General features: G+C 34.5%; 2 protein-coding genes across 2 annotated transcripts; one reads left to right on the top strand and one right to left on the bottom strand.

Moving 5' to 3' along the window:
- Positions 1–508: 508 nt before the first annotated feature.
- Positions 509–3,930, top strand: LOC132033565 (E3 ubiquitin-protein ligase WAV3). The gene is made up of 2 exons (XM_059423572.1): positions 509–1,239; positions 1,708–3,930. The coding sequence occupies exons 1-2, from the start codon at positions 883–885 to the stop codon at positions 3,613–3,615; spliced, it is 2,265 nt and encodes a 754-aa protein (XP_059279555.1). The 5' UTR covers positions 509–882; the 3' UTR covers positions 3,616–3,930.
- A 7,939-nt stretch (positions 3,931–11,869) lies between these two features.
- LOC132033564 (glutamyl-tRNA reductase 1, chloroplastic-like) lies at positions 11,870–16,116 on the bottom strand. Its single transcript, XM_059423571.1, has 3 exons — positions 15,650–16,116; positions 14,175–14,416; positions 11,870–13,383 (listed from the first exon to the last, which is right to left on the bottom strand). The coding sequence occupies exons 1-3, from the start codon at positions 15,906–15,908 to the stop codon at positions 12,253–12,255; spliced, it is 1,632 nt and encodes a 543-aa protein (XP_059279554.1). The 5' UTR covers positions 15,909–16,116; the 3' UTR covers positions 11,870–12,252.
- Between the last annotated feature and the right edge of the window lie 5,867 nt (positions 16,117–21,983).

The following is a 21,983-nucleotide window of genomic DNA, read 5'->3' as shown; positions in this document are numbered from 1 at the left end:
AATCAATAATAAATATCTTATTGATTTGGTTATCGGTTTAGCATATTTAAAAATCGAAAATCAATAGACCGAACCGATAATATACAAAACTGAACTGAACCAACCGATAAGCACCCCTAGTTAAGATGCATAAATTGAAATAGAGAAAGTAACAATAATACGTCTCAATGTTACCTCAATTTCATAATACATAAATCCTGTCATAAATGTGAAATCAAGAATTTCATGTGTTTAATCATATGGACCTCTTAATCATGATAAGATTAGAATAAATTAAGTCATCTTGGAAGAAACCGTTGACCTTAGGATCCAAAATAATACTCCAATTCTGTTTTCACCACTCTTTATTTAATGCATATTACTATTATTTTCAAATCCAGATGCCAAAAACCAACCAAGCACCAGGTAATTTTCTCCTCAAAAAATAATTTACCATATCCCAAGGAATATACTTGTATGTATATATATGTGTGTGTTTATATATATATATATAGTTTTACAACAAGACTACTCTAAACTTCCCCATATGTCACCAGACACAGAGTGCAAGAGAAAGAAGAAACAGATCTCAAGCACTTTATAGATGCAGCTATCTTTTTGGGTCTAATAGTAGCAAAATATTAATTCAGAGTTAAGAAAAGGCAAAGAAAAGGCTCTGACTATAAGTCTGAGCTGAGATTTCTATATCTTCAATTCCACCTCTTAGTTTCTTTGTCTCTATCTTTATCCTTTTCATTGCCTTTCTCAATTGAATCTTCTTACTTCTTATTACCCTTTTGTCTTCTTTGTCAACTGATTCAGATCCATCCCTTATATCACTTTATAACAATATATTACTATAGTTTCTTGAATCTTGAATTTTTGGAAACATTTTTTTGAGAAATGGGGACAGGTTGGAGGAGAGCATTTTGCACAACAATCCCAAGAGATAGAGAACCTCAGTTTGTAGATAAGCATGCACAAGATTCACAACAAGAAGTCCCAAGTCCAAGTCCTAGTCCAAGAAGCTGTGCAAAGCTTAGTTTTTTATCTAGTAGTAATCCCTCTACTCCTCGTTTGCGTTGCAAAACTTATAATAAAGCATCCTCTAATGACATTAACAGCCTTATTAGTCCTAAACTCCATTGCAAAACTACACCAAAATCCAACACTAAAAGCCCAAAAACTCTTCTTGGTTCCAATCCATCTTCTCCAAGATCTCCATTTTCCATCCTCAAGAACACCCTCCGTCTCTCCAAAGTAAGAATCTTTTTCTGCATTTATATTCCATTTCTATGTTATTTTGTAATTATACGTATATTTGCATATTAAATGTATATTTTGTGTATATTATATGTTTATTATAATAAGTATTTGAAGTTGTGATTTTCGAAAATTAAAGTTGTATTCGGACATGCATTTTATTTGAAAAAAATTTGAAACTTCTATTTTGTGAGTGAAAGTAAAATTTCTCCCAAAAATTGAAACTTCAAAATATTGTGAAGATAAAATTTTCAAAATCTGATCAAATTTCATGGCCAAACCAATATTTGAAGATACATTTCAAAATCTGATCCAACATCTATGGCTAAACGCTAGTTTACTGTACACAGCTTATACATTTGCTGCCTATTATACTTTTGAGCTGTCCAAAAATGTAATTATCCCTATTTATTTCTCAATTCTTGATTAAAAATCTAATCTTTTTTGTGTTTCTATTATTTGCAGCATAGCTGTGGAGTCTGTACACAAAGTGTAAAATCCGGTCAAGGAATGGCTATATACACAGCAGAATGTTCACATACTTTCCATTTCCCTTGCATTGCTTCTCATGTTAGAAAAAACAGCACTTTAGTTTGCCCTGTTTGTCACTCCACATGGAAAGATGTACCACTTTTAGCCATTCACACACTTCAACAACAACAAGATTCGCAAAAAACCCACCAAAAACAAGAAGAAGAAAAAGAACAAGAATCATATCCCAATACACCCAACAACAAAAAACAACAAGAAAAAAATGAAAAAACACGACAACCTTTGTTACCAAATGTGAAAACTTATTACAATGATGATGAACCCCTTATGACTCCCAAAGCCGGTACTAAATTTGTTACAATACCCGAAGAAGAAGAAGAAGACGAAGAAGTTGAGGAATTTCGTGGGTTTTTTGTTAATCCAATTTCAAGTGACGACTCTTTTTCCAGAGATAATAACCGAACCGTTGAAGTCAGTTTAATGCCTGAAGCAGCCATTATTTCAGTTGGAAAATCACACGAAACATACGCTGTCGTATTGAAGATCAAAGCTCCTCCACCACCTCCACTAAATACCGGGTCGGGTCTCTCGGGTCACGGGTCGGGTCAGTTTTTTGACCCGACCCGGCGTGCCCCGATTGATTTGGTGACTGTATTGGATGTGAGCGGTAGTATGAGTGGGGCAAAGATACAAATGTTGAAGCGAGCTATGAGGTTAGTTATTTCGTCGCTCGGCTCTGTTGATAGGCTTTCGATTGTGGCTTTCTCGGCTACGCCGAAAAGGTTACTGCCTTTAAGGAGAATGACCCCACAAGGACAAAGATCGGCTCGGCGTATAATTGATCGGCTTGTTGTTAGCCAAGGGACATGTGTTGGTGAAGCTTTGAGGAAAGCACAAAAGGTTCTTGAAGAAAGGCGTGAGAGAAATCCAGTTGCTAGTATTATGTTATTATCCGACGGTCAGGATGAAAAGATCCAGGGAAGTAGTAATAATAATAGCCACAATCGACGGTCTGAATCGCCTCGTGTGAATTCGACCCGGTTTGGTCATATTGAAATTCCGGTTCATTCGTCCGGGTTCGGGAAAAAAGCCGGGTATAGTTATGAGCCGGCTGAGGATGCTTTTTCGAAATGTGTTGGCGGTTTATTGAGTGTTGTGGTTCAAGATTTGAAAATCCAGCTGGATTTTTCATCTGGTTCGGACCCTGCTGAGGTGGCGGCGGTTTATTCCTATAATGGTAGGCCAGCTGTACTCGGCTCGAGTTGTGTTCGGCTCGGGGATTTATACGCTGAGGAGGAAAGAGAGTTGTTGTTGGAAGTAAAGGTACCAAGAATGACTAATGGTGTGGGTTCACACCATGTGTTATCCGTTAGATGTTGTTACAAGGACCCCGCGACTCAAGAAGCAATATACGGGAGGGAACATTCTTTGTTGGTTCCGAGACCTCAAGCCGTTCGATCTTCTGTTCCGAAGATCGAACGGCTTAGGCATCTCTTTATAACTACTAGGGCGATCGCGGAGTCTAGGAGGTTAGTCGAGTATAACGAGCTATCTAGCGCGACGCATTTGTTATCGTCGGCTCGAGCTTTGTTGATACAGTCCGGCTCGGCTTTTGTGGACGAGTATGTTAGAGGGTTAGAAGCCGAGCTGACCGAAGTGCAATGGAGGAAACAATATCAACAGCAGGTAGAGCAGCAAAAAATGATCCAACGGCAGAGAATGAACGAGAGGGAAATGAACTTGTTCGTCGATGAAAATGGCGAGCCGTTAACGCCGACATCGGCTTGGAGAGCAGCTGAGAAGCTAGCTAAAGTGGCTATGATGAGGAAGTCGATGAATAGAGTCAGTGATTTACATGGCTTTGAAAATGCTAGATTTTAAAATATTTTTTTTTCTCTTATATTTTGTAATAATTTGGATAGATTTTAAATGAAGACAACGATATGGGGAGAGGCCCATGGGCCATGCATATAACAGTGACTGTTGGTCAGGCCCTTTCTGCAGAGTGTGTCTCTATAGGGTGGAGGCCCACTTAGGATGGATTAATTACTGGGCCATAGCTTTTGTCTAGTACTCTAGTTCTTTATTGAGAAAATTACTTGAAGGAGATTGCTTTTGCCTTTTGTATTGAACAACGTTGAAGGACAATTAATGTAAATGCAATTCTCATATGGCATATTTAATTTTCATGCATCATCCTTTCTCTGTCCATGCTATTATTTTCCTTTTTGCTTGAAGAACATTTTAATGCGCTACGGCCTATTAAGATAAGGCATGTCAGCAGACACTCTATATTCCTGTCCACTCATTTAATTATATCGAAAGAGTATGTTGTTGTTTTGTTGGTAGAAACTGAAAATAAAAATAAAATGAATTAAGAAAGAGTTTATTGAGTTCAAGACCAGAATAAGAAATTCAAAGACAAAGTCTAAACTTGAAAAGAATTTCTCTTACAACAATAACTAGTCTAAACTAATCAATTTTAGCAGAGAGTAATTTAAAAAATAAATTATGAATCTCGATTCCTGATCCTTTTTAAATAAAGAACAAGAAGAAGCGAAGACTTATCGCTTTTCTTGTGTGCCTAAAAGTAATGATCGAATAAAATTTAAGAGGTTTTTATTGCACTTATAGTGTGGCAGCTATGGACTTGTCTCAATCATCAAGTAAGATTAAACTCTACTTTAAAGATTAGGTTAAGGTTTCATTAGGTACTATTTTTTTCCTAGTTAAATTAAACCACCAAATTGCTCGTATATATTAATCTATTATTAGGTATTTGGTGACTCTTACGGATGGTATCATAAAATTTATTTCTAGGGGCACAAAAATTTCCACATCTTGAAATAGCAATTCATATCAAACTCATTTTTGCTATACGTGTGAAGAACATGATCTTTTACTCATTCAAAGTTTTGGGGTAAAAGACGAAGGAGCTATCTATTTTATTTCTTTTACAAGGACAACAGGATAACTATTGAAATATATCTCAATAAACTCATTCTACGCCGGCATTGACATATCTAGCCAAGACTTATCGCGTTTCTTAAATACCTAAAAGTAATGATAAATAGTTTTTGAGAAGTTTCTCTTGTATTTTGGTGTGCCAACTATAAATTTATCTTTTAACCTTCACGTCTATACTTTTAGGAGGGAAAATTACTTTGTGGATTAGGTTAAGGTTTCATTAGCTACTAGTTTCGATATTTAAATTGTAAACCACCAAATTGCTCGTATATATTTAAGGATGGTATCATATACTAATTTAATTTTAGGGGCACACAAAGTTCCACATCTTGAAATAGCAATTCATATCAAAGTCATTTTTGCTAAACGTACGTGTGAATGACATGACCTTTTATTCATTCAAAGTCTTGAGGTGAAAGATGAAGGAGCTATCTATTTTATTTCTTTACATATCGCAATAACCTCATTGCACGCTGGCACTCACGTCTCTAGCCAAGACTTGTCGCCTTTCTTGAATACCAAAAAGTAATATAATGATAACTAGAATTTGAGAGATTTCTCTTGTATTTTTTGTATGTCAACTATGGATTTATCTTTCAACCTTCATACGTCTACACTTGTAGAATGTAAGATTAATTAAATTCTACTTTGAGGATCATGTTTATGTTTTTATTTTTATTTTTGAAAAGGAGGATTAGGTTATAGCGGCTACTATTTTCGATATTTAATTAGTAAACCACCAAGTTGCTCATATATATCAATTTATTAGGTAGTTGATGACTTTTAAGGATTGTATCATATAATTTAATTGCAGGGGCACACAAAATTCCACATCTTGGAATGGCAATTCATATCAAAAGTCATTTTCGCTAAAGGTGTATAGAACATGACCTTTTTTTCTCATTCAAAGTTTGAGGTGAAAGTTGAAGGGAGCTGTCTGTTTTACTTCTTGTACAAGGACAAAGAGACATGAAAGATGCTTCTCAATTTACAGATAACAAATTGTGCAAATAGAAAGTGACAATGTGTCCTCAAACATAGGCTAAATAGGGGGCCAAAGTCTAGTTTTGTTTTCAAAATTGGAAAATTCCATTTCCAGACTTCTTTTCAATCTCTTCTATCTCTTGCACTACTTGAAATTGATGGGGAAAAAATCTATTATTTTTTCTACTGCCTCCTTTTCTTTTTTCTTTGAAATTTGAGGTCTCTCTCTGCGCTTTTAGGTTGCGAAGTTTGTGTAAACTCTATCCTTCTCGGACCCCACTTTTGTGGGATTACACTGGGTATGTTGTTGAAATTCATGAAAATTTCACTAGATCGTTGGTGTATCTAGTAGGCATTTTTTTCATGTTTAATATGTTATAAGGATTAAATCAAAGTTTTGGGAGTAGCAGAGCTTCTGATAGGGAATACTTTTCTTTTTAGTGATCTACATAACGTGAATTCAAATTAATTCTCCCAGTAGACATTACACAAGTGATAGGTATGGTTGTTTGAGTTTCAGTTGTTGTGTAACAACATAAAGATGATAAACTGTTTAGCCTTTTGTTCCTTCCTTTTGTGTTTTCAAGATTGTCAGTACAATTTTGTGTATTCTATTAACTCTTCTCCGATTCCCTAAATTTTCTTCCTGATTTGAGGGTAGTTAGTATGTGATTTGAGTGCCGTTACTAGCATATTTTCCTCGAACATAGGATGCGGACCTCCTTGTGAAATATTTTATCGCCAAGTATGTCGGCAGTACTTCGATGTTCGAGTTGATCTTGAGTAAGGACGCCTCTTGATCACTTCGACTTTGACAAAGACAATAGTTGATGTCTTGATCTCTTTGTGAATGCCCAAGAGCTTATAGGATATTCAAGATGCCTCTTCAATGAAATAAGTACCATTTTTATAGGTGTAAGCTATGATTTAGGATGGAATAGCCTCCAAGAAACTCTAACGGAACATAGTATTGAAAAATATGGATCGGACTTTTCAATATTGATTGGACTCGTCTTGTAAAAGCGCATCTTAAATCTAGCAAAATTTTGAAGTCTATGGACATAAATATGGTAAATTAAGTTATTACTACTTATAGCGTTTATCCTAAAGTTTTGAGGTATAGAATATGGGAAAAGAAATGCTCTTCCCTTAATATTATTGGACCTATTCCTAAGCCTTTTCTACCTATCCTTGTTGATGTTTATAGACTAAATTAATATTATCTTGAAAGAGATACTCTGAACTTAGTTTAAATAGTAGTAATAATTATAGCCAGAAGCAACTATAGAGAACTAGAATTAACCAAAGAAGGTGATATGATATATTTTAATTTTAGGGGCAGACAAAGCTCCAAATCTTGATATAACAGTTCATATCAAAAGTCATTTTTGCTAAACGTGTGAAGAACATGAACTTTTTCTCATTCAAATTTCAAAGTTTGAGATGAAAGTTGAAGGGAGCTATCTGTTTTATTTCTTGTACAAGGACAAAGGAGACATGAAAGATTCTTCTGCATTTCCTACGTACTAACAAATAGTGGTAAACAGAAAATAACAATGTGACCTCAACCATAGGCACGAAAGGGGGCCAAACTCTACGTTGCGTTTTCAAAGTCGAAAAATTCCATACCCAACTTCTTTTCAATCTCTTCCATGTTTTGTACTACTTGAAATTGATGAAATATCACTTCATTCATTGAGGATCTATTAGGCATTATGCCGTGTTTTAAGAAGTTTTTGGTAGGGAACTTTTTTCCTTCAATAGGTCCTACGTGATGTGGACTCGAATTAATCAGTCCTGAAATTTTACCGGATGGTTAAACTGGCAAAAGTGATTAGATCAAAGCCAATATTTGAAACTTTTCTACCCAGTACAAAATAAATAATGTGTGTGTGTTTTTTTTTTTTTTTTTGCGTAAAATATCGCCTACACCTTTCTGCCATGTACTTGAAAAAAAAAATTCATTGTCCTAGAGTTTCAAATTCTTGAAAATCGATCAAATTATCTATAGAGTTTTCTTTGTGTATTTTAATCTCCAGGGCAGTTTTTCTTTAGTCGTAAAAACTTAAAATTGAATATAGATGCCCAGAGCCGGCTCAAGGCCAAAGCCACTGAGGTAATGGCCTTAAGCCCCCAAATTACTGGGGCCTCATTTTTGTAATACTGAATTTTATATTAAGTTTCTGAAAAGTAATGAATGTTTTAAAATAAAAATTATAGATCTTTATGTAAAAGTGACTAAATAGTGATCATTTAGTAACTTATATTTTGTCATCGATGTACTTGTTCTTTTTTTCCTCCGACCTGATATTAAAATTTATACTTTGTATATTCTTTTCTTTTCCATACTAAACTGTCTACTCTCTCAAAAATAACAAAAAGAACATTGGATAATTAAATTGCACATACTTTTTCATTCTTTCCCAAGTTTTTAAGCGTTAAAGCAATGGAATTTATTTTAATATCAAGTAACTCAGCTTCTAGAATGATGCTTTATTGTTTTCATTGTCTATTATCTTTTTCTTTTAATTTGACATTCGTTATTTTTACCTAATGTAGGTATTGTTTCTATATTATATATTACTGTAGAATTTAAATTTGTCAACTTGAAAATATCGATGAGATTACTTAATCACACAATTGAAAAAAAAAAAAAAAGAGAAAGAAGGATTGAAACGTTAATACAAACCTCAACATGGAGCTCTTTAAATAATGTTTCAAAAAAGGATTAAATATATTGACGGTATTGTCAATTGATAAAGAATTATTAGAAGAAATTGATTATAAAAATATTATTAACCACTTTGCATCTCGAACAAGTTAGAAAAATAGATTTTACATAAAAATATATATGATTCTTATTTAAGAAAAGATTAAACACCTCTAAATAATGTTTAGCTTTAGGTCCCCTAATGTATTAAGCCGCCTCTATTAAGATGCCATACATGTAACGACTTCAAAAGCATGGGAGTGAGGACCATTTACTACATACATAGTACATAATATTAAAGAACAATCACGCCCATAATGTCCGTAAAAAGGGATGTTGAAAACTTTGCACAAGTGATAGGTATGATTGCTAGAGTTTCAGTTATTGTGTAACAACATAAAGATGGTAAAGTATGTAAAAGTTATTATTAGCTCTAGGTTTATCCTCAAGTTAAGTACAATATGATTGAACCTATACTTTCGCCTTTTCTTCCTTTCCTTTTTGGTGTTTCTACTCTAAATTGTAAGAAAGAAAAAAATCATTATCATGAAAGAGGTACCTATGTACTTACTTTAAATAGTACTAATAATTATAGCTATCAGCAACTCTATTCGATTATTTTCTGAATGCTTGTCATAATTAAGGCACTCCTTGATCCTTATCGAACAAGAATTAAACAAAGGAGGTGATAATGTGTTAAAAGTATTTGCAAATCCAATGGTTAATTGTGTCCATTTAACTTTATCGAATCACAATAATTGAATATTTCCAGGAATTCAATTAAAAAAGTAACCAAGAAAAAGGGAATTCAATTAAAAAACCAAGGTAAGTGTACCTCTAGTAGTAGATGATATAACAATAATTTTAAGGAATAATATGTGGAACGAAATAATTGCTCTTGAACAACTAAGCAAGGTGCTACATTTGCACAAGAAGTTAAAATTGTCAGTGAGTTTTAACCCCGCCAGGGCATATACCAAAATTTTCCTGTGGATTACTACTGTCCGAGCACTGTACCAAAAATGACATCTTTACCTAAGGTTTCACCAAAGAAGATAAAATGACCTAAAATCTCAAAGTTCTATCATACCACAATTTTACCTAACGTTTCATCAATAATTGGTGACAATGGATAAATCATAAGAGTTTGTGTAAAATACGGCTCATTGGCAAATGCATTCATGTGATTTATTTGGGACCACATACCTCATTAGTTTTCAAACAAGACCATGCAAGTTGAAGGATGGAAGCCCTAACTCCAACCTCCACTCCGAACCCATGGGCGGAGCCACGTGTTCGAAGGGTTCAATTGAATTCCCTTTAAAGAAAAACTAACGCCGCAAACAAAAATAAAAACAATATTTTACATACATTACATTAATTGTTGAATTTTCTTGGCATAAGTGAATCTTCTAGTGCAGCTTCAAATGTGACTCCAACGTGGCTTGAGGTTGCATGTTCAAAACTCAGGTGTAGCATTTCGTTACATTTTTTTAAAATTAGAATTCTTGGCCCCACCATTACTCCATGCCCCCACACCCTACGCTTCTTCCTAGCCCTGAACCCCCTCTACTCAGTACGGATAAACACAGCTCTATTTTTAACATATATAATCAACTAACATATTTGTTTTCTAGCAAATAGGGAATAATAAAGAGCAATAAATGTAAAAGTTTTCCATATTTTCAATGTTTACTGTCTTGTCAAGATTTCATTTGATCCTTCATACACATGAAGCCTTACAAGATCTTCCTATGCTTCATTTTTGCACTAAAGTTGGATTAAATAGATGACACGTTGTTATGACACGTTGTTTTTTCTCATTTTTATGGCATTAACTCTCAATTCTCACATGTTTCACAATGTTCAGGTCTAATTACTGAAGCTATGGACTTATACATAAAGCTGGAGGTATCTTTATGGCCATCTGCACTCGCTTGTGAGTAAATGCGTGTAGCGCTAACTGGATTTATTTAATGTTCATGAACTTGAAAGAGCAAGAAGGATGCATTATACACATAACACAAGTATTCCCTAACTAGACTACAAAGATAAGGGGTGATATTAAACGAACCAAGAAAGGACACAACTTAAATGAATAGACAAAATAAATGTACTGGCAGGAAGAGTGGGGTGGGTGGGGTTCATTATTGATGACTTTGGAACTGATGCTGTCTTTGAATTGCGTATTCTCTCTTATTCATGGCTTGGCAGCAGCTACCTTGTTTCCTCATGAAATAAAATTTTAGTACTTGTAAAGTCTGTTTTAAACATGAGTATTTGCAAATGTTGAATTTCAGTATCTATAGGTGTTATATTGAAAACATGTTTGGAGAGTATTTCAAGTAAAATAATGGTTTCTACTCACGTATCTTGGATTTTTTTCATGAGTTTACAGATACAACTTCAACTTCCAAAAGGTTTATAGGAGTTAGGACCCTAGTTTCATGTATAATCTGATCATTTTGTCGTAGCTAGAATAGTAAGTTTTGTGTTATAGTACAACAACTATGCTCCGTCTCAAACAAGTTGAGGTCGGCTATATGAATCCCCACTCTCCATTTAAGCTCATTTCGGACCCGTTTGGCCATAAGAATTATTCACTTTTTTCCGGAATTTTTTTTTTCACTTTTTTCAAAAATTAGTGTCTGGCCATGAAAATGAAAAACAAGAAAAACTTGTTTTTCACAACCAAAACAAGTACATTTCAACAAAAAAATACTATTTCAAAAACTATGGCTAAACACGACTCCAACTCCAACTTCAAAATTTCAAAAAAAGTGAAAAAGTTTTTGGTTTCTATGGCCAAACGCCTACTTCATATCATCGTCATACTAAATAAAATAAAAGTGAAAAATAGGTTAAATATATAAATAATACTCCGTAATAATTAACATTAGACGTTCTCTAACTGTCTAACAGGTCTAAAACCTATTCTTAACTAGTAGTTCCATTGTTCCCAATCTTTAGCTAAGTCTGCATTGCTATGCTACCATAAACTCAGACTCGCTTTACATGTTGAGGAAAGTTCGAAGAAAATCTATAATAATGGTACTCACTGGATAGAGCTTTGCGTTTTCAGCTATGGGACTGACCTTTGGGAGGATCGCCCTCCCAGTTCGAGGTTTTTTCCTGGATTTTAGTTGTGTAGGTTTGATATGCAAAGTACAGATGGTCATTAACAAATTTGACAGGTTCTGAAGTTTTTGGTACACCAAAACCTAGTTGACCATTTTATGTTTCTACCTGCTTTGCAAAATCATTAGGGTATCATTAGTTATACCAACTACTTTTATATCTGAGGCACATATAGCATACGAACTACAATGTGAGACCAAGATGTCTCACAGAACACTACCTTGTTAGCATGAATTCTGTTGCGTAGAAGAGAACGAAGCAGCATTCCAGTAATCAACATTGTTGCATTTGACAATTACACTGCAGGGTTCCAAAGTGAAGGGAAAACAAGTCGAATGAAATTAATACATCAACATAATAATCATAATAGTAAATGAATCGGTGAATATGTTACAAGGCTAGAACTGTTTGTGGAAGCAGTATATAGATCTCTCCCATGAAAAATTCATTGCAAGGATCAAACTTCAAGTAATAATGTCTAAATAGAACAGCTACATACAAAATGTACTCTTAAGATACGAAAGGAATCCGCAATCACAGTGTTTGCACATGTATTTTTCTAAATTAAATCAACAGGAAAGATCTCGATAAGGGATCATGTCCTGCATTTCAATGAGAATTTACAGTACCGCCAACGAAAATACAATTGAGGAATTCTTCCTCTTATTCAGTTGAGGCTCTGAGAGAATTTTCAAGGAAAAAAGTTTCAGACATGCACCTCATTTTTGAGTTTGCTCCACTTTAGCTCGGATTTTCTGTTCCAATACAGATATATCTGTCTCAAGGCTGAACATCCTATTTAAAGCATGCATATTCTCAAGGGTCTCACTCAATGTGCGGCTGTCACTCCCATCACATCTTAGGTGCTGCATGGGACCATGAAGGAGCTTGTTAACTATACCACGACTAAGATCATCAACAGCCTTCTTTGTCTTCTTTGAGATATCATCGCCCATTTTTGACATGCAGTTCTCCAGGCCAGCAAGCCTTATTCTTTCCGCATAAGCCCTCAGTTTCTTGATGGTTGGAACAGTCTCCAGCGAATCCCTCCAAGCTTCAAATTGTTTGGATTCTTCAGAAATAATAGCTTGAGCTTCCATTGCTTTTCGAAGACGGTCCTCCTTATTAGCTGCCACAACCTCTTTTAGATCATCTACATTGTACACTCTCGCATTCTCTAGCTCATCTACACAAGCACCAACATTCCTAGGAACTGAGATGTCAACGAAAAGCCTTGAACCCCCAACACCTGGACCAACAGGTGGAAGATCCACCACATGCTCTTTCATAAACAATGGGGTTTCTGAGGCGGTGCTTGTGAAAATAACATCAGCTTCAGCAGCACAGTTAAGCATTTCACTGAGGGGCTTGTAGATTATCTCGACATCTTTCATCTCTTCACGAATGGCAGAAACTCTATCCTCGCTTCTGTTTACAACAACCATCTTTGTGCATCCCTTGGCTACCAAGTGCTTAATCACAAGCTTCCCCATCTTGCCTGCTCCAATAACTAGCATCCTAGCAGTAGCTTGGGAGGGTTCCGGAAGCTTCATCAGAGCCAACTCCACAGCAGCTGAACTAACAGAAACTGCCCCTGCTGCAATGTTTGTTTCAGTTCTAACCCTCTTTCCGACTGTGATTGCATGCTTGAATAGTCCACTAATGTTTCTTCCAAAGCCTGTAACTCCTTGGCCGACCTTGACTACTTGCTTGACTTGAGCAAGGATTTGACCTTCTCCTAAGACCAAGGAATCTAGCCCAGCTGATACTTCAAAGAGGTGCTGCGTGGCATCATTATTATACAGTAGAAAGCGGTGCTTGCAAATCTCTGTAACAGGGACTCCACTTTTCTGCAAAAGAAAAGGACCACTGCTTATCAGTTTGATGGTTATACCCCTTGCGAAGAACGCAAATTTCATGATTGTGAGCAGAGAACCACAATGTTGATATACAGGGTGTGTTCGGTATGAAGGAAAATAAGTGGATCTCTCACTTATTTTCTTGTGTTCGGTACATAAGCAAAAAATATTATCCTAAAAGCATTTATATATAATATAGACAAATACTATGGGAAGTGAGGTGTCCGGCCCTTCCCCGGACCCCGCGCATAGCGGAAGCTTAGTGCACCGGGCTGCCTTTTTTTTTTTTTTTTTTTTTTTTTTTTTACTATGGGAAGTGAGGTGGGGGTAGGGGTGTGGAGAGGTGTGGGATGGGTGAAGATGAGGTGTGTTGGAGGGTGAGGAGGACACAGTCAATGTGGATTGCCACTTGTAGAACTTATTTTCCCTAATTCCATTAAGGAAGTCATTTTCCTCATTTTTAAGGAACTTGTTCTCCACAAAAAATGTTTTCCAAAAATTTTGACCAACCGAACATGGGAAAATGTTTTCCTCCATACCGAACACACCCAATAATGTAAAAACACATGCTGCGATATTTTTCAACGGGGAAATTCAGGAAGTATTCTATTATGTTTATTAGAACCACGAATAGGATGTACGGCTTATAATATTATCCCCTTCTCACCAAGAAATGACTATGGATAGTGGCACTTTACTTTTTCTAATCATCATCCAAAGAAAAAGATAGCAGATGATAAAGCTACACCATCATATAGCAAAGTTCAAGGGAAAAGAAATACCTTTGACATCCATTCGGTAACTTCTTTAACACCACGATGTTGAGAAAGAGCTACGACATAAATCTCCATCCTATTACAGGTACTAAGAATTGCAGCTTCTTCAATATGATTCAAATTGCAAAGCTCCCCAATGCGTCTCGGCCAATCTGCTTCAGGAATTGCCAATTTTTCACGTACTTCAACAGGTGTGGTGTGGATACTGAGCCCAATGACAACAATACTGCTCCTTTCCTTAGTATATCCTGAAGCATATTAAGATAAAAACATTGGATATAAGGAAAAAAATTGAGGTTCACTTCTTATTGAGTGTACATTGATTTATATTCAACAAGGGAATCCACGCATTACAATTGACATTTGCAATAGTGAGTACCTTTTTTTCTTCTTTTTTCCCCTTATGTTTGCAACTAAGACCAGCACAATGATATTATACATTAATATAAGAAGATATCACATTGTCTATATTGTCCAATCAACAAGAATTTAAAGGACTGATATGCCACCACATGCAAAGTAGAAACCAGGATAGGCCAAAATGCTATCAACTATTTGGTCAGGATGCAAAAACATAAGGTCCAACTCGCACACTAGCAGCCAATGAAAAAAGAAGCCAACTGATTTCTTCCATTTGCCTAACTCTTGATAGGCAGAGTTATCGATAACCATTATATAAAAGAAACATGAGGTTCAACATCTTGTTGCAGTATTTAATTGATGATAATGTTCCAATCTATCATGCGACAGGTGAGCAGCATAAGCAAGAACAACTCCTGGCCTAAACCTCTACGGAAAACTAGTAAGATAACAATATCCTCAATAAACATAAAAATTGACTAAAGACCACAATTCCACCAGACACTTATCAACTATAAGACAAAGTAAAGTCCACAATGCATAAAGAATAAGCCTTGATCAAACAGAAGAAATTACTCCAAGAACAAAAGAGCAGAATAACAGAAAATAAGATTGATTAATATGGAGCTCGTGAAGGAATGCATCAACTTTGTCAAAGGCGCAAAACATGCTGAGTGCTCCACGTTGCTTAACGTGCACTTCAGTGTTGTCATCAAGGCTCTAAAACATACTTTTCCTTGCCAATAAGTGTCTCCTGAAGAGGCGATACTAACCAATTGATATTTAAATGTATCGTGATTTTTTTTTTTTTTTCAATTCTTCGCCCATATATTTGTTATTCATGCTTATTTATTATTAAGTCTTGGACTAACCATATATATATTTGTTTAGAGATTTTTTGCGCTTTTCGCTTTTCATAACATTGGGATGTAACAGCTAACACCTTCAGCTCATTGATCAAATAGAATCATTGAGCTGCTACATAATCACATCACCATAGCTAATATGAAACACAAAAATCAACCAACAATTAACCAATAAAAAAAAAAACAAAAAACCCCAAGATTCTCAAAACAATCATATCAAAGAGAACAAAAAGACACAATCTTGAAAATACATACTGTCAGCAGCTGATGTCTTGAGTTGTTCAAGAGCAGAAAGACTGGAACTTGGAGTCACATTGTTCCCAGAACTTTGATCATCAGATGATGCTGCAACTTCACATCTGATCCCTGAAGAATTCAACAAACCCTTTTGAATTCCCAATCTCCTGACCCGACCCGGATTGCAAAACAACCCAACACACGCTGCAGAACTCGCTGTTACGGATGATGATAAAGATTCAAGCTTGGCACCTGAAAATGCGGTTGGAATTGCCATAATTTGAGCTCCCAAAAACCCTAACCCTAAATTTGGAATGTATATGAATTGGGGGTTTTAGGAGCTCTTGTGGTTAGAATTGGTGGAAAGGCGTGTGGTGTTTTCAAAGGAGGAAAGTTTCTACTTTTAGAGTTTTTTCTTCTGTTTGTAAATTTTGTAACTGTATTTCTTGGAAAAAGTAGTAATTTTTGTGTTTGGTTAGGCAAATATTGACCAACGATGATTTTAAGGCTTGTTTGGGATTTCTCTCTATTCTTATTGGCTGTGGTTTCCACGTTTTATCCACACTCACTAACTCCTATCCACCATTTTTTTTTTTTTTTATTGTGGGGTTTTATTTCTTTTCTTTGTTCTCTTTTATATTATATATTTTTTTTGTATTTTAAAATATATTTTTTTTGGTGGCATGAATTTGTATGGTGAGAAAGAAGGAGAGTACTTAAATAATGTAGAATGACTTTTGTAGACTTTTAGTCATAATTTACTAATATTTGCTTGAATTCCAAGTTCATTGCTTAGTTTAATCTTGCAAATTAGGACTTTTGAAGACTAATAATGTCAATGTTTATTGTATTTCAATACTTATTCGAAATTTTCTTTCCGTTTAGCAGTGAAATGAACTGAGCATAAGCGACGAAAAATTCAATTGTAGAATAGATGATTAAATTGTACGTAATCAATTTTATCCGCGCTCTAATTAGAATGGAAAGTTTGATTAGAGCCATATTATGCAATCATAAAATTTTCTCATGATAGAGCATGCAATTTTTACTTCAAGGAATCTAAAATTAAACCGTGTTAAATCTTAGAGTAATGTTTAAATAACAAATTGAAATTTACAAAATTTCATAGAATACATCAAGCAAATTGTACTCGACATTTCTAACTTTAGTAGATACAAAGAAGCAACCACCAAGTAAAGTTAAATGTGTATTAATCTTTGACCCAATCTTCAAGGATTTAGAGATACTATAAGATGAATATGACTATATGAGAATCATTATCTTGGTTTTGGCCAATGAAAGGCTAAAGTGGAGATGCTTCTCATTGTAAATCATCTATTACCTATTTTATCGGGAAATTTGGTTTGATAGGTTATTATAGATTATTGGTGACTAAGGTGATTCTTAGTAGCTAAGTTGATTAGCTATCATGTGAAGGTCTTCCCCCATCTTGTAATTCCCTCAACTGTTTCCCCTAATCCTTAGCCCCAATTTTTTTAAAAAAAAAGTAGAATAAGGCGTTATTTTTTCTATTCAAACTATAAATGGATATAAGAGATCATTTCGTCAGTTTTTTTCTTCTCCTAGTTTTGAATTATTTGACGATTAAACAATTTTTTTTAGAAGATGATGACAAAAGAAGAAATAGTCCCAATAATATCTTAGCTCATATAGAAAAGGATAGTAAAATAAAAACGATTGGTGGAAAATGATAGAAGGAGATCTTGAAAGAAAAGGATAAGATGAGAGAGGGGACTGGTGATTGAGATTTGTTCATAGGATCTTCAGGGGTCTTTTTCTACCACAATTTTCATTACAATATAGTCGTGGAGAGTCTCTGTACTCTCATCATTAGATATGCACCCATTTTGCATCTTGTGGCCTCCACAATTTTATACTCACCTCAATAAAAATCCAATTTACTAGTATTTGTTAGCATTCATTCGATAAAAGGTAAATTTGCAAAATGAAAGTTAGCAAACTTGATGTAGCGAAAGAGATCACTTATTTCTCTCATAAGCTTTATTTCGTTTAGTTGAATAAAAAAATGCTGACAAGAGTGTCACTTTTTTTACAACATTATAATTACATTTTAGTATCCCTTAATGTTATTTGTAAAGTTGTAAATAATCAATGTGCACTAGCTGGTGAAACTAATATAGTGCGCTGAGAGATCCGTCGTCTATAATTTCGGAAAAGAAAGTTTTTTATAGAAAAGGAAACTAAGGGAGAGAGCGAGTGCAAGATTAGAAGCGTTATAATAATAGTATAAATTGTTCTCTAATCGGTTACTCTCTTAATACATCTTGTAAATTATTCTAAAGACAATTATACTTTAAAATTTCAAGTCGTTAGAGATGAACATCTGTATTTTTCAACATCGTGATACACAATTACAGTGTGCTAATGTTATAAGACGTACAGTGTAAAGTACCAAAACGTTTTTTCAACTAAATAACTTGACATGATCATATAAATTTATTATTCCCACCATAGAATAGTGGGAGAAAAAAACTAATATAATCACACAAATCCAATGAGTCTTGTAAGCGAGGATGCCTTGATAATCCAACAAACTCTATAAACTTTTATTGCAATTTGCGTATCTTTTAAAGGAGATCCAACCACTAACAAGTTGTAATACTTCAAATTTTCCAGCAATCTCTTTCTTGTTTGGGTAAGGCTTTAACTTGAAAAGAGCTTCATTCCTTTTTTGGGCTGCGTCCAACTAAACCTATCTAGAGGGCTTACCGGCACGTTAAAGGCTAACAATTAAATTTTAGCAACTGTTTCAATTGTTATTAGAAAGTAACCACTTTTTAATGCAAAAAATAATATCTGGAAAAATATCCCAAGCTAAAATGGAACATTCTAGTTAAAGTTCAAAACTTTGAAAGTTCCTGGAGTTTGAAACGATTCATGGAATTTGAACATATAAAGGTTCAAATCTAATGATTTTTCATGGGGTTTGAAATAGGTATCATGAGTGAATAATGGTAAAGTTTTAAAATAGATATCACGAATGAAATAATGATAAGATATACTTCCTTCATTTCAGTTTAAGTGTCTTACTTTTTCTGCCTCTTTCTATATTTGATAGCTTTTTAATTCAAGATTCTATATGGCATATTTAAGATCACAAGATTGAAAGAACATTTTTGTATGTTACGGTTACACACATCTTTAGTTTAAGGCCACAAGATTCAAAAGCTTCTTTTACTTTTTTAAACTTTATGGCTAGTCAAACTAAGACATTAAATTGAAACAGAAGGAGCATAAGTTTTAAAATATGTAGCATGAGTAAAATATGTAAGTGAAATAATGTGAAAATGATTAATTTTGTCATGGTACTTCTTTGGACTTAAGGATAATGTTTTGGAGTTAAATTGAAACTTCATGATTGTGTCTTCACGTTCAAACAAACCTTGCTATAAAAATTGCAACATACAAATTTGTTTCAATAAATGGGTTGATGAGAACTCAAGCTTGGTACGGTGAAGATTCATACAGTCAATCTCAACAACCTCCTTGTTGTAACTTCCCTTACTCCAAGCTAAGCATAAGATTTGACTGGACCGACCCAGTTCCAAGACACTTCTGGCCCATTGCAGGGCCCAAATCGAAGAGAGTCAAGTATCCAACAGCTTCTTAACATGAGAATGAGATGGGCTACCGCAATATAGGTTTGCTTTACTACATGGCCCTGCTGCTCATCAGCCCTGTATCTGAGTTGATTACTCGGCTGTTCCATCTTGGACAATTTGCACAATTGTCCTTATCCGGGGACGGTCTTTGAATTTTGTCCCTCAAATTGCTGATCTTTAATTTTTTTTTTCGCTTCGCATAAAACTTCTGGATTTCGGATTCGAACCCCAACTCAGTCAAACATTAAAAATAAAAGAAATCGCTAGGCAGAGTTTGCCTGCAGAGACTCTAACTTATCAGACAGAGTTTGACTGCAAACTCTGCTTTATCAAATGAGAGTTTGTCAATCTCTACTTAAGGCAGAGTTTTGCCTAAGGTAGAGGTTACTTAGCTAGAATTTTGCAAAACTCTGTCTTAAGGCCTAACTTTTGCCCGAATAGGCCTAATTTGCTACGAAACTCTACCTTGCGAATACTTTTTTTTTTTTCGAAATCGTGGTTCGAACCCTGAACATCGGGGTATTAGGCGAAGGACAAAAATTAAAGACCACCAGTTTGAGGGCCAAAAATTAAAGACCAATGCCTTTGAAGGACAATCCGCGCAAAAAAAATGTTTCATCTTAGCCTATTATTATGAGGGTCATTCGCACAAATGCCCCTATTTCGGGGTGGTCTTTAATTTTTGCCCTTTTAGCGCGGCATAATTTATAGTTAGCAAGACATAGTTTACGTTTAATTTCGGCATACGTATCATAACATAAACATAAATTATGCTCGACAAGGCAAAACTTTCAACACTTAATATAATCTAAGATTTCGCTCGGCATAAACGTTTAACTTCGGCATATGTATCATAATATCCATACAAATTATGTCGGACGAGGCAAAACTTTTAACACTCAATATAATCTGAAAAATACTGCAAAACTTATGCCTCATAACTTAGTCCTACATAATTTATGCTAAGCGAGGCAAAAGTAAAATTTCTGAAGATAAAAATGTAATAAAAATTACGTCTAGCGAAGCAAGTGTGGATATTTTCATTAAATAAGTAGCATGGAACCGTAATTAAAAACCACAAATATAAAGGGCAAAAATTAAAGACCAGTGCGTTTGAAGGACAATCCACGCAAAAAAAATGTTATTATGATTAAAACCTGTTTTGTCTTGAATTTTCATTGAGTCGAACCCTCACACCAGATCTAGCTAAAATAAATTTTCTTTGTTGTTTCCTGTTTCTTACTTCTTTTTCCTTTTTCTTATGGTGAAGCGGGTTGTTATGGAGTCATTTAGGCACCTTGTCTTGTCACATTTGAATTTTCTTGTCATGCTAGATAAGTTTGTTCGATGAATCAAGGTAACGGTTTGCATAAGGTTGAAATCATAGCCAACTTCACTCTTCTATTATGTGTCGTGCATGTCCGACACTTACCCAATCTAATTTGATTTTTGTCTTACAAGGTGTCAATATGACGTTTCAAACAAGGACAGGAGATACTAGGAACCCCGTAAATTTAAGACCGTAACGGAAAAAAACACGACAAGTTTGAGGGATCCTTATGTATTATCACATACATGTCGTACTATATATCAATGAGCTCTATCGACTTTAGATTTGTTTCTACAATGCTCTTGCAAATTCAACTCAAATTAGTCAATAATACACAAGATCGAACAAGAAACGGCTACTCTATAAAATATTTCTGTCACTATAGCCAAGTACATTTTTTCAACTAATTGGGCTAGAGTTTGCAAATTGATAAAATTGACTAGTTATCCATCTCTAAGGATGAACACTTAATTTCCTATTTGAAAAGGAAAAGTCTCATCTTTTTTGTGCATTGAAGAGTGTGGCCTAGACCCGTAGTTATTAATGAAGTATTTACAAACCTTTGAATTTAGAGTTCGAACAGAAAAAGAAAAAGCTTTGTTTGAAACTTTTGGTTGTGAAACTATTAAATCTTAGACAAAACTCAATATTGATTTTTTTGTACAACTCACAAAATCTAAGAAACTCGTGATGTAATATAACCGTTCAAAATTGTTAAGGTTACATCACGAAATATTTTACTGCCCATATTATATTTATATGACGTTATCGTTATATGTGTATTATAAGAGAACCTAGTTGACCTTACCTATCGTTTTCTCAAATTATTTTGAAATTTGTTCAAGCCCTACATTGTGTTTTATTTTTAACACCCAATGTATGCGATATACTTCATTTTTTGTCTATTATAAAATGAATGATAAATTTTTATATTTAAGAATAATTTAACTTTAAAATTTTAAGATATTTATTTTAAATCATAAGTTTCAACTATATTTTTTTAAATTGATCAATCAAACATAACTAGTTAGGATCTCTAAGGATGAACAACGAACTTTCCTATTTGAAAAAGAAAAGTTTCAATCTTTATAATTCTGCATTCCCCCTTCCCATACCTCCTATGTAATAAAAATAATTAAAAAAAAAAATCAAACATAACAACAACAACAACCCAGTGAAATCCCACAACGTAGAGTTTAGGGAGGTTGTGAAACTATTAAATCTTATACAAAACTCAATATTGATTTTTTTGTACAACTCACAAAATCTAAGAAAAAGATGTAATATAACCGTTCAAAATTGTTAAGGTTAAATCACGAAATATTTTACTGCCCATATTATATTTATATGACGTTATCGTTATATGTGTATTATAAGA

The sequence above is a fragment of the Lycium ferocissimum genome, chromosome 10, assembly GCF_029784015.1.
Source record: "Lycium ferocissimum isolate CSIRO_LF1 chromosome 10, AGI_CSIRO_Lferr_CH_V1, whole genome shotgun sequence".
NCBI classification, from domain to species: Eukaryota; Viridiplantae; Streptophyta; class Magnoliopsida; order Solanales; family Solanaceae; genus Lycium; species Lycium ferocissimum.
Note: the sequence above shows the minus strand (reverse complement) of the source record. Positions and strands in the feature narration are given on the sequence as shown.

Bases quoted from the DNA above. Each gene is read 5' to 3' on its own strand.
- LOC132033564 (XM_059423571.1), bottom strand. From the start codon at position 15,908: ATGGCAATTCCAACCGCATTTTCAGGTGCCAAGCTTGAATCTTTATCA. The intron at 14,417-15,649 runs GTATGTATTTTC...AATATGCTTCAG, and splicing joins CAAGACATCAGCTGCTGACA to GATATACTAAGGAAAGGAGC. The intron at 13,384-14,174 runs GTATTTCTTTTC...TTTCTTTTGCAG, and splicing joins TTACCGAATGGATGTCAAAG to AAAAGTGGAGTCCCTGTTAC.
- LOC132033565 (XM_059423572.1), top strand. From the start codon at position 883: ATGGGGACAGGTTGGAGGAGAGCATTTTGCACAACAATCCCAAGAGAT. The intron at 1,240-1,707 runs GTAAGAATCTTT...TATTATTTGCAG, and splicing joins ACACCCTCCGTCTCTCCAAA to CATAGCTGTGGAGTCTGTAC.